Source organism: Thalassophryne amazonica, chromosome 11 (assembly GCF_902500255.1).
Source record: "Thalassophryne amazonica chromosome 11, fThaAma1.1, whole genome shotgun sequence".
NCBI lineage: Eukaryota > Metazoa > Chordata > Actinopteri > Batrachoidiformes > Batrachoididae > Thalassophryne > Thalassophryne amazonica.
The window spans coordinates 90,433,042-90,446,900 of record NC_047113.1 but is presented as its reverse complement, the minus strand read 5'-3'; the positions used below and the strand labels follow the sequence as shown (position 1 = coordinate 90,446,900).

Here is a 13,859-nt window from a genome sequence, read left to right as displayed (position 1 = left end):
AAGTATGAACGAATACTGTTAAAGGCTGAGTATGCGCGTATTTCAGGCGTATTTAAATAAAACAACGCTGCAATGAGCAGCTCTGCGAATACGCCACTGTGAAAGCCCCATAAGTCTTCGTAGTAAGTCGTAGACAAACTGTCCCATGCTGTTGTGAACATCTTGAAATTAATGCCACGCTCAGAGGGGAGCCTCGTTAACTGAAGATAATGCCTCGAAGAGCCACTATTCTCCCATGATAGTCGAAGAAACCATCTTATAGCAAAGAAAACATGCTGCGTGGCTCATTATTCATCCTTCATTATTCGGTGGGACCCAGGCTTAACACGTGATGTTCCTCTGGCCTCTCTACCCTCCCGCCAGGAGGTCGTTCAAACAGATGCCTCACTTTCTGGCTGGGGTGCAGTGGGGAACCACAGAATGCTCAGAGGTGTCTGGAGCCCTCAGGAGAGGCTCCGGCATGTCAATGTGCTCGAGCTGCGTGCTGTCCACCTAGCTCTGAGCCATTTCTCTCCTGCCTTAGAGGGGAAACATGAGCTTGTTCGGTCAGACAACATCCGGATGTGGTTCAACTGATCTGGGACAGGTTTAGAAAGGCGGAAGTGGACCTGTTTGCTGCAAACGCCACAACACACTGTTGCCTGTGGTTCTCTCTCTCAGAACAACACAGCCCATTGGGCCAGGATGCACTGGCTCACCCTTGGCAAGTCCGTCTACTATATGCGTTTCCTTCTCTTCCGCTGATCACGCTGATACTACACAAAATACGAGGTCTATTAGAAAAGAAACCGACAGTTTTATTTAAAAAAAAAAACTATATGGATTTGAATCACGTGTGATTACATCAGCCAAGCTTGAACCCTCGTGCGCATGCGTGAGCTTTTCACGCCTGTCGGTGACGTCATTCGCCTGTGAGCAGGCCTTGTGGAAGGAATGGTCCAGCTTTTCATTGTCTGAGAAGTTGCTGAGAGACTGGCGCTGTGCTTGATCAAAATGTTTTCAAGAACTGTGAGGCAAATACGAGTGGAGACCATTTGAGAAATTCAGCTGGTTTTCGGGGAAATTTTAATGGCTGATAAGAGATTTTGGATTGTTTCTATTGCTGTAAGGACTTCCCACAGAGCGGGACGTCGCGCAGCGCTCCGAGGCAACGTCGTCATCCTGTTTCAAGATGAAAACCTCCAAATTTAAGCCTCTGTTGACCAAGGATGTCGTGAGAGAACAGAGAACTTTCAGAAGAGGTCAGTTTATCCGTACATTCCACTGTTAAAGGAGATTTTTTTAATGAAAGACGTGCAGACGGATTGGCGGCGCGCCCGCCACAGGAAAAACACCTTCGTGTTGATAACCATTTGTAAAATCCAGGCGGCTTTTGGTGGCTTTCAGTTGAGTGAGTATCTGAGAAATTGTTTAACAGCAGGGCATGTTCCAACTTGTCCTTAAGGCTTCCAACGGAGGTGTTTTTCCTGTGGCGGGCGCGCTGCGCCGGCTGCGAGCCGAAGCGCCAATCCGTCCGCACATCTTTCATTAAAAAAATCTCCTTTAACAGTGGCATGTCCGGATAAACTACTGATTCCGACCTCTTCTGAAAAATTTTGATCAAGCACAGCGCCAGTCTCTCAGCAACTTCTCAGACAAAAAAATTCCGACGAGAGGGCTGGACCACTCCTTCCACAAGGCGTGCTCACAGGCGAATGATGTCACCGACAGGTGTGAAAAAACTCTTGCATGCCCACGAGGGTTCAAGCTTGGCTGATGTAATCACACATGATTCAAATCCATATGTTTTTTTTTTTAAATAATAAGGTCGGATACTTTTCTCACAGACCTTGTATGCGTGACCGATCACACAGTGAGGACATGGTTCCCCATGATTCTGATGCTCCTAAGTGGAGAGCCGTGGCCTCTCCCACAGAGGAGGGACCTTTTGTCGCAGTTGGACGGAAACATCTGGCATCCTCACCCAGAGCGTCTTCAACTGTATACAGTGAGGAAAATAAGTATTTGAACACCCTGCGGTTTTGCAAGTTCTTCCACTTAGAAATCATGGAGGGGTCTGAAATTTTCATCTTAGGTGCATGTCCACTGTGAGAGACATAATCTAAAAAAAAAAAAAAAAAAAAAAAAAAAAAAAAAAAATCCAGAAATCACAATGTATGATTTTTTTTTTTTTTTAGAATTTATTTGTATGTTACGGCTGCAAATAAGTATTTGAACACCTACCAACCAGCAAGAATTCTGGCTCTCACAGACCTGTTAATTTTTCTTTAAGAAGCCCTCTTATTCTGCACTCTTTACCTGTATTAATTGCACCTGTTTGAACTTGTTACCTGTATAAAAGACACCTCTTCACACACAATCAATCACACTCCAACCTTTCCACCATAGCCAAGACCAAAGAGCTGTCTAAGGACACCAGGGACAAAACTGTAGACCTGCACAAGGCTGGGATGGACTACAGGACAACAGGCAAGCAGCTTGGTAGAAGACAACAACTGTTATGATTATTTATTAGAAAGTGGAAGAAACACAAGATGACTGTCAATCTCCCTCGGTCTGGGTTTCTATGCAAGATCTCACTTTGTGGGGTAAGGATGATTCTGAGAAAGCTCAGAACTACACAGGAGGACCTGGTCAATGACCTGAAGAGAGCTGGGACCACAGTCACAAATATTATATTAGTAACACATGATGCTTTCATGGTTTAAAATCCTGCAGGGCAGCAAGGTCCCCCTGCTCAAGCCAGCACATGTCCAGGCCCGTTTGAAGTTCACCAGTGACCATCTGGATGATGATCCAGAGGAGGCATGGGAGAAGGTCATGTGGTCAGATGAGACCAGAATAGAGCTTTTTGGAATCAACTCCACTTACCATGTTTAGAGGATGAGAACAACCTCAAGAAAACCATCCCAATCGTGAAGCATGGGGGTGGAAACATCATACTCTGGGGGTGCTCTTCTGCAAAGGGGACAGGACGACTGCACCGTATAGAAGGGAGGATGGATGTATTGTAAGATTTTGGCAAACAACCTCCTTCCCTCAGTAAGAACATTGAAGATGGGTCATGGCTGGGTCTTCCAGCATGACAATGACCCCAAACACACAGCCAGGGCAACTAAGGAGGGGCTCTGTAAGAAGCATTTCAAGGTCCTGGAGTGGCCTGGCCAGTCTCCAGACCTGACCTCAATAGAAAATCTTTGGCGCTGAAACTCCAAACCTGAAAGATCTAGAGAAGATCTGTATGGAAGAGTGGACCAAAATCCCTGCTGCAGTGTGTGCAAACCTGGTGAAAAACTACAGGAAACGTTTGACCTCTGTAATTATATATATACATATATATATATATATATATATACATATATACACATATACATATACACATATACATATATACATATACATATATACATATATATATATATATATATGTATGTATATATATATATATATATATATATATATATATATATATATATTTCTTAATAACATTTACATTTACTCTGATGGACTACCCAGCAGTGGGGAATAAGTTTCATTACACTAGAAGTCTTTCAGAAAGCGCTGTAACTAGGTTTAAGGATATGATTCCTTCTTTATGTTCTCTAATGCCATATACCAACACAGTGCAGAGTAGCTACCTAAACTCTGTAAGTGAGATAGAGTATCTCGTCAATAGTTTTACATCCTCATTGAAGACAACTTTGGATGCTGTAGCTCCTCTGAAAAAGAGAGATTTAAATCAGAAGTGCCTGACTCCGTGGTATAACTCACAAACTCACAGCTTAAAGCAGATAACCCGTAAGTTGGAGAGGAAATGGCATCTCACTAATTTAGAAGATCTTCACTTAGCCTGGAAAAAGAGTCTGTTGCTCTATAAAAAAGCCCTCCGTAAAGCTAGGACATCTTACTACTCATCACTAATTGAAGAAAATAAGAACCCCAGGTTTCTTTTCAGCACTGTAGCCAGGCTGACAGAGTCAGAGCTCTATTGAGCTGAGTATTCCTTTAACTTTAACTAGTAATGACTTCATGACTTTCTTTGCTAATAAAATTTTAACTATTAGAGAAAAAATTACTCATAACCATCCCAAAGACGTATCGTTATGTTTGGCTGCTTTCAGTGATGCCGGTATTTGGTTAGACTCTTTCTCTCCGATTGTTCTGTCTGAGTTATTTTCATTAGTTACTTCATCCAAACCATCAACATGTCTATTAGACCCCATTCCTACCAGGCTGCTCAAGGAAGCCCTACCATTATTTAATGCTTCGATCTTAAATATGATCAATCTATCTTTATTATTTGGCTATGTACCACAAGCTTTTAAGGTGGCAGTAATTAAACCATTACTTAAAAAGCCATCACTTGACCCAGCTATCTTAGCTAATTATAGGCCAATCTCCAACGTTCCTTTTCTCTCAAAAATTCTTGAAAAGGTAGTTGTAAAACAGCTAACTGATCATCTGCAGAGGAATGGTCTATTTGAAGAGTTTCAGTCAGGTTTTAGAATTCATCATAGTACAGAAACAGCATTAGTGAAGGTCATAAATGATCTTCTTATGGCCTCAGACAGTGGACTCATCTCTGTGCTTGTTCTGTTAGACCTCAGTGCTGCTTTTGATACTGTTGACCATAAAATTTTATTACAGAGATTAGAGCATGCCATAGGTATTAAAGGCACTGCGGTGGTTTGAATCATATTTATCTAATAGATTACAATTTGTTCATGTAAATGGGGAATCTTCTTCACAGACTAAGGTTAATTATGGAGTTCCACAAGGTTCTGTGCTAGGACCAATTTTATTCACTTTATACATGCTTCCCTTAGGCAGTATTATTAGACGGCATTGCTTAAATTTTCATTGTTACGCAGATGATACCCAGCTTTATCTATCCATGAAGCCAGAGGACACACACCAATTAGCTAAACTGCAGGATTGTCTTACAGACATAAAGACATGGATGACCTCTAATTTCCTGCTTTTAAACTCAGATAAAACTGAAGTTATTGTACTTGGCCCCACAAATCTTAGAAACATGGTGTCTAACCAGATCCTTACTCTGGATGGCATTACCCCGACCTCTAGTAATACTGTGAGAAATCTTGGAGTCATTTTTGATCAGGATATGTCATTCAATGCGCATATTAAACAAATATGTAGGACTGCTTTTTTGCATTTACGCAATATCTCTAAAATTAGAAAGGTCTTGTCTCAGAGTGATGCTGAAAAACTAATTCATGCATTTATTTCCTCTAGGCTGGACTATTGTAATTCATTATTATCAGGTTGTCCTAAAAGTTCCCGGAAAAGCCTTCAGTTAATTCAAAATGCTGCAGCTAGAGTACTAACGGGGACTAGAAGGAGAGAGCATATCTCACCCATATTGGCCTCTCTTCATTGGCTTCCTGTTAATTCTAGAATAGAATTTAAAATTCTTATTCTTACTTATAAGGTTTTGAATAATCAGGTCCCATCTTATCTTAGGGACCTCATAGTACCATATCACCCCAATAGAGCGCTTCGCTCTCAGACTGCAGGCTTACTTGTAGTTCCTAGGGTTTGTAAGAGTAGAATGGGAGGCACAGCCTTCAGCTTTCAGGCTCCTCTCCTGTGGAACCAGCTCCCAATTCAGATCAGGGAGACAGACACCCTCTCTACTTTTAGGATTAGGCTTAAAACTTTCCTTTTTGCTAAAGCTTATAGTTAGGGCTGGATCAGGTGACCCTGAACCATCCCTTAGTTATGCTGCTATAGACTTAGACTGCTGGGGGGTTCCCATGATGCACTGAGTGTTTCTTTCTCTTTTTGCTCTGTATGCACCACTCCGCATTTAATCATTAGTGATTGATCTCTGCTCCCCTCCACAGCATGTCTTTTTCCTGGTTCTCTCCCTCAGCCCCAACCAGTCCCAGCAGAAGACTGCCCCTCCCTGAGCCTGGTTCTGCTGGAGGTTTCTTCCTGTTAAAAGGGAGTTTTTCCTTCCCACTGTCGCGAAGTGCTTGCTCACAGGGGGTCGTTTTGACCGTTGGGGTTTTTACGTAATTATTGTATGGCCTTGCCTTACAATATAAAGCGCCTTGGGGCAACTGTTTGTTGTGATTTGGCGCTATATAAATAAAATTAATTGATATATATATATATATATATATATATATATATATATATATATATTGGGCAACGTTAACGCGCTAACGTTGCGTTAATTATTGAGGTCATTATCGCCGACAATTTTGTTCCTCTCCTTAACGCTGCGTTTTTTTTTTTTTGGCCTTTTATGACTGTTGCTCGTTGCCTTTTATTTTGAAAGCGTCAGTCGGGGGCGAGTTTATGCTGCTGCTTCCTGCTGATAGCTGAGTTCACACAGAAAACGACACGAGGATCGAGAAAAGTACAGGCTACGCAATGCACAACAAAACAAAATGCAGAAAGACGCCGAACTTTTGAATGGACATTTTCCGTACGAAGTTCTACAGGATCAGGCCCGGATCTTTTACGCATCGTTCGTCATCGGTAAAAAAAAAAAAAATCTTGAATAATCTCGAATAGCCGAACGTGTCCCCGCGGTGAACACAGCTTTTCGGTGGTTTTCATGTCAGCCTATAGTCCGTAAATGATACGGATTTTTCCGAGTTTCAGAGTTATACGGACGTACAAATAAAGTCGGATATTCAGGGTTTGGTCTGTAATAAACTAGTTCTGCAGCGCGGCTCCACTTTGAAACCATGAACCATTGAAGCAATGCTTCGATCCAGTAGCTCGTTGGTTCTTTGATTCACTGCTCTTCAGAAACGGCAAGCCGCTTCTTAACCCCTCGCAAAGCCATTAAAATATCGTCAGTCACTTTTGTGTGGATTAAAGTCACTAACTGGGACTCTTGTCTTGTTGCTGTCAAGAAACAAGAATCGTCCTCCGTTCCGTTCACACAGCTCGAAACGCTGCGCGGCTGAGACAGTGTCCGGTCGGAATTAATAACTTCAAAATGAATCGTCGCTTTAAATAAAATGACACCTCTTTCCAAAGGTAATACAGACAAGAAACTACAATCGACTAAAATGTTTTTTTTTCCTCCCAAAATGAAACGTGCTGTATTTTCTTTTCAAATTACATCTTGAAGTGAAGCACAGCAGCTGTAAGAGCTCAGCTCAGATATATGGAAACACATTCATGCCAATAATATCTGAAAGGAAATGCTTTTGACAAAAACTACAGATTTTGTTTATTCCTATTTATGTCCAGAGATCAAGGATTCACCATGTAGAGTTCATTATGTACAAAGTTTAAGGATCCAGTGACCAAATTCATATTTATTTACTTTAAGACTCAATAAAATGTTCAATTTCAATTCAGTTTAATCGGCTTATAAAGTGCCAAATCACAACAAAATCTAAATATACTAAAACAAATACATCACAATTGTACACATATCAAATTGTGGTATGTGTACAATTGTGACGTATTTGTTTTAGTACATTTAGTCATGGACATGAATATTGTTATTTTGATATGAAACAGGATAACAAATGACCTGGAAGTGGTTTTATATTTGAATTCATTAATGTGTTTCAGTTGAAATTTACATTTTCAAATTTATGCAATGTTCATTTACATTTTCAAATAAAACTGCTTTTAAGCGGCTTTTGAATTCATTTTTGGGTTTCACATATACCATGCGATTAATCATGATTAATCACAGAAAGTCATTGAGTTAATGCGATTAAGATTTTTTATGTTTGCCCACCCCTAATTTTTTATTTATATATATATATATATATATATATATATATATATATATAAAAATCATACATTGTGATTTCTAGATTATTTTTTTTTTTTTAGATTATGTCTCACAGTGGACATGCACCTAAGATGAAAGTTTCAGACCCCTCCATGATTTCTAAGTGGGAGAACTTGCAAAATCGCAGGGTGTTCAAATACTTATTTTCCTCACTGTATGTGGCCCCTGAAGGGACAGATTCCATGTTGAGCTCTTGTGATCAAGCTGTAGTGCAGACTATACTGAATTCCTGTGCACCCTCCACTAGGGCATTGTATGGCAATAGATAGAAGCGTTTTACCGTTGCAGTACACAAGACGCAGACCCTGAGTGTTGTCCTGTACCAGTGCTGCTTAGCTATCTTCAGTCATTGTTTGACAGCAGTCTTTATGTCTCTTCAATTAAAGTTAATGTTGCTACTGTCTCTGCTCGCCACATTATGGCAGATGTTCAATCAATAGGACTGCACCCCGATATGTCGCTTTTTAAGAAGTGCTCTTTGCCTTCGGCCTCTGTATCATCCTGGGATCTTCCAGCAGTTCTTGAGGGTTTATGGTCTTCATCGTTTCAGCCACTGGGTGCCAGTGACCTCAGCTGGTTGCCAATTAAGACTGCATTCCTCCTTGCTATTTCACCCATAAAGCATGTGTGCGAGCTCCATGCCTCATCAACTGCTGACAACAGCGTGTGCTGGAATTCTGATGGATCAGGGGCTACTCTGGCCGAACCCCTCCTTTTTTTTTTCTTTTTTTTTTTTTTTTTTTACCAAAGACAGTTTGACCCTTCCATACTAACCAGCCGGTTACCTTGGCTGTCTTTACCCCACAATCTACTACAGAATAATTCTAGTCTGTTGTGCCCTGTTCGCGCACTTAGATGTTATACTGAACTGATAGCTGCGTTTTGCAAAACTGATGCTGTTTGTCTGCTATGGGGGCCCCAGGAGGGCTGTGCCTTGTCCAAGCAAAGACTGGCGCAGTGGGTTGGTAATGCTACAACCCCTGGCAAAAATTATGGAATCACCAGCCTCAGAGGATGTTCATTCAGTTGTTTAATTTTGTAGATAAAAAGCAGATCACAGACATGACACAAAACTAAAGTCATTTCAAATGGCAACTTTCTGGCTTTAAGAAACACTATAAGAAATCAAGAAAAAAAGATTGTGGCAGTCAGTAACGGTTACTTTTTTAGACCAAGCAGAGGAAAAAAATATGGAATCACTCAATTCTGAGGAAATAATTGTGGAATCACCCTGTAAATTTTCATCCCCCAAATTAACACCTGCATCAAATCAGATTTGCCTGGGCTCGACAATAGCACTGGTCCGATGGCCCGGCGGCCTTTTTTTACATGTTCCGGGCCACCACGGGCCAGTGAAGTTCATATTTCACTGGTCCGTATGGGCCAGTAAGAATTAAAATCACTTTGAGCAGATTTATTAGTCTAATGCCGCGTTCACACCGGGCGCGATCAGATGCTACAAATTCGCGGGGGTTGCGTGGCAACGGACGCGCCTCCTTCACCCGGTGTGTCGCTCTGCTTTTGCTGCGAAAATTCGCCCCGGTGCGTCATCAAATAGGAGGAGCTTCCATTCAGCTCGCCGGCTCCGGTTGTCAGTCAAGTTAACATGACGGATCTTGATCACACGGAGCGAGTTGTTGTGGAAAGCTGACAAACGTCATGAGACGTTCCCAATTCAGGCAGTATCATTATTTGCTGCAGGAGCTGCGTCTGGATGATGGCTGCTTTCAGCGGTCCTTCTGCCTCTGCAGGACCCAACTTGAGGACCAACTGTCCCGTTCACGCGCGCACATGTAAACAATTAAAAAAAAAAGAAAAAGAAACTCCGCTCTCGCTGCTGTGGGGCTGCTGCTCCTCCAAAAACTCTTGTCATAGTTGTGAAATAAAGGACAAAAGAGACATACGTCCTGCTCACAGGCTGCTACCAGAGACAGGACATGTTGCACCACTTCGCAATGTTGGGAACATTGCCGAAGTGCAGACAAACTTCGTCTGCAGGCGCATCTTCTGATGTGGCGCAAATTTCGCTTCAACATCGACGCGTCATTTTCGCTTAAGCAAGATCGAGCGCAGTGAATATTATGAATTTCTTGAAACCTCCTGCCCCTGGGCAGAAACCAGGAAAGCAAAGGAAAGAACAGCTATCACCCTCAAAACAAGCACAGAAGAGGAAGGCTGCTGATGCTGAATATGAGAAGGGTGAGGAAAACTTGACAAACGTCCTGGAAGAAAAGACGGCCATAGCTGGAGCGTGATGAGGAGAGTGAGGTTGTCTTCTGTGGAACTTGTAGGGCCATGCCAGAATATGCTAACAAGTAAGTATAAATATACCATGTCCTGGTAGACAATGTGGTATGAATTCATACGCCAGTTTAAAAGTCTAATCAGTATGCCCTTGTGGAAACCCCACGGTGACAACATTAGCAAGGGAACTTGGTTTATGAAATTTAACATATTAATTTTGTAAATGATCAAGAAATAAATTTATTTTTGTATTAATGTCTGAGTGTTGAAAAAATTCCTATCAGTTACCTACCGACATTTTTTTCAAAGTTTACTCACTTTAAGGTTTTTATCATGTAGTATAAGAATTTTGTGTTTGTTTTCAAGTGTTTTTACATTAAGGAAACCCAATTCTAATGTCTGAGTGTTGATTTAAAAAATTCTTATCAGTTACCCCCCGGTTCGGCACAGGCGTGAAAGTATGGGCCAGTGATATTTTCATCCGGGCCAGTAACTTTCAGATTCTACTGGCCCTGTGGGCCAGTGCATAAATTGCCTTATTGTCAAGCCCTGTTTGCTCATTGACATTGACCCTATGTGTCTTTTTGCAAGGAATGTTTTTGCACTTTTTGCTCTATGGCAAGATGCATTATCATCTTGAAAAATGATTTCATCATCCCCAAACATCCTTTCAATTGTCCAAAATATCAACATAAACTTGTGCATTTATTGATGATGTAATGACAGCCATCTCCCCAGTGCCTTTACCTGACATGCAGCCCCATATCATCAATGACTGTGGAAATTTACATGTTCTCTTCAGGCAGTCATCTTTATAAATCTCATTGGAATGGCACCAAACAAAGGTTCCAGCATCATCACCTTGCCCAATGCAGATTCGAGATTCATCACTGAATATGACTTTCATCCAGTCATCCACAGTCCACAATTGCTTTTCCTTAGCCCATTGTAACCTTGTTTTTTTCTGTTTAGGTGTTAATGATGCCTTTCGTTTAGCTTTTCTGTATGTAAATCCCATTTCCTTTAGGCGGTTTCTTACAGTTCGGTCACAGACGTTGACTCCAGTTTCCTCCCATTCGTTCCTCATTTGTTTTGTTGTACATTTTTCAATTTTTGAGAGATATTGCTTTAAGTTTTCTGTCTTGACGCTTTGATGTCTTCCTTGGTCTACCAGTATGTTTGCCTTTAACAACCTTCCCATGTTGTTTGTATTTGGTCCAGAGTTTAGACACAGCTGACTGTGAACAACCAACATCTTTTGCAACATTGCGTGATGATTTACTCTTTTAAGAGTTTGATAATCCTCTCCTTTGTTTCAATTGACATCTCTCATGTTGGAGCCATGATTCATGTCAGTCCACTTGGTGCAACAGCTCTCCAAGGTGTGATCACTCCTTTTTAGATGCAGACTAACGAGCAGATCTGACATGATGCAGGTGTTAGTTTTGGGGATGAAAATTTACAGGGTGATTCCATAATTTTTTCCTCAGAATTGAGTGATTCCATATTTTTTTTCCTCTGCTTGGTCTAAAAAAGTAACCGTTACTGACTGCCACAATCTTTTTTTCTTGATTTCTTATAGTGTTTCTTAAAGCCAGAAAGTTGCTATTTGAAATGACTTTAGTTTTGTGTCATGTCTGTGATCTGCTTTTTTCCTACAAAATTAAACAACTGAATGAACATCCTCCGAGGCCGGTGATTCCATAATTTTTGCCAGGGGTTGTATATTGCAAGCTTACAGGAACAGTGACTATCAACCTCCTCTAGTGAAATGTCATTCAACACCAGGCATATCCACCTCCTGGGCTGCACTGAGAGGTGTGCCACTGACTGACATCTGTACTGCAGCAACATGGGCTTCCTCCTGTACTTTTGCCCACTTCTACAGAGTTAATGTAGCTGCTCCTCACCCTGTGGTGATGGCTGCATTATTGGCCTCCCCAAACTGCAGCTGAGTTTTGTAAGTGCACATTTGAGGTTTGGAGAGTGCACACTCCTCATGACCTTGTTGGTATAAGGTCATCCATGTGCTAAAGCACCGCCCTCTGGTGGTCAGGAGGAATGAAGCAGAATGAGAGTTACGTATGTAACTACGGTTCAGAGTCTAGGCAACACACTCTCACGAGCGCCACTAGCTTAGCTTATGGCAAGCTAAAAGTGGACGCTCTTGTTCTGGCCGAACTTCTAGCCAGTTTCTTGGTATTGTGTTAGTACGTGCCCATGGCCAACGTGCTTGATGAATTCCTGCGCAAAAAGTTGTTCCCAGATAATTGTGATAATTGCTGTGAGATAAACTTTACCAGTAATAAAATGACAAAGATAACTGAAGAGTAGCCGTAATAAATATTTAAGAAACTTGAAAGTTTATGAGCAACTTTGCCTGTTATCGCTCAAGCACACTGTAAACATTGACACAATGGAGTTTGATGCAGAAGAGTTCAGAAACATATGATTGGAATGTTTTGATTACCATTTACAGTTGGCGATGAAAGACTTGGGTGTTAACTTCGTGTTAAAGTCAGAACAAGAAGTTGCACTGAAAGAGATCTATCTGGGAACAGACACATTCTGTGTGTTATTGCTCCAACAAGAGCGACACACTGAGCAGTGTGGCGAAAGTAGTCCGGCGAGCTCAATCTGTGGGTGCAAGCTATCCCACAATTCCAAAATAGCAGAGATGTCGGTCCAATGAGAGCGGCACTCTGAGCAGGGTGTCTAGGCAATAGATTCCAGAAGAACTGAATGCTGGGTAATGTGCACTCATATACTGTCCCTGATGTCACCCAGGTCACACTTCCATGATTTTGTTGGTATAAGACTCGACCTCTGTGCATGCGTGCATGGAATAATCCAGGTGTTAAAGCTCAGCCCTCTGGTGGTCATCAGGAATTCATAGAACTGCAGTTACATACGTAACTCTCAATTTCTGACGCCTGCCAATCCAGATCCGGATCACCTGCAAAACTCAGTGGAGTCTTCCATGCCCTAATATCTATCTGTGGTGCAAATTTGGTGAGAATCCCTGACGTTTTGCAGTTTGCAGATGTGAAGTCATCCTTGAAAGCCCATATAAAGAGAAATTTTGATCCGGAATCCGGATCCGGATGCAGATCACCTTCAAGATTTAATGGAGTCTTCCATGGCCTAATATGTATCTGTGTTGAAAATTTCGTCAAAATCCATACAGTAGTTTTGACGTAATCTTGCTAACAGTAATCCTTCAAAGTCGATATAAAGTGAAACTTGATCCAGAATCTGGATCCTCATCAAAAATTAATGGCCTAATATCTATCTGTGGTGAAAATTGAAAGCCTATATAAAACGGAAATCTTGATCCAGAATCTGGATGTGGATCACCTTAATGGAGTCTTCCGTGCTCTAATGTCTATCTGTGTTGAACATTTCATCAAAATCTGTGCAGTAGTTTTGACGTAATCCTGCTAACAGACAGACAAATAAATAAACGCCGATTTCATTACATCTTTGGCGGAAGTAATAACAGCGAAAACAGCTGTAAGTTGTAACATTGTGCAAGTGTGCATTTGTGTGTACCTGTGATTCACACATGCTTTCAGCTGTGTATCCTGGAGCTGATCGAGGTGGGACTTGGATCCAGGCCTTACTGGGTATTTTGGACCTGCCAAACAGGTTGAGAGGAACAGCTTTCTGAGGGATTACATTCAGCAAGAGAGTCGACACCACCTACAAGACACATTAATGACAAGACTGTAAATACTTTCTTTTATGGACTTCAAGCAATTTATTTAACCCTTTATCTACGGTGATGGCGCCTACGCTATATTTTCCATATGCATATTTG

General features: G+C 41.5%; 1 protein-coding gene across 5 annotated transcripts in view; it reads right to left on the bottom strand.

The window, feature by feature from the left end:
* The window catches only part of polr1a (RNA polymerase I subunit A), a 181,242-nt gene that overhangs the window by 95,512 nt on the left and 71,871 nt on the right, over positions 1–13,859 (bottom strand). For all 5 annotated transcript variants that reach the window (XM_034182336.1, XM_034182337.1, XM_034182338.1 and 2 more), the window contains one exon: positions 13,592–13,741. In XM_034182336.1, the coding sequence (XP_034038227.1) occupies positions 13,592–13,741 (150 nt within the window). The remainder of the gene's footprint in view (positions 1–13,591; positions 13,742–13,859) is intronic.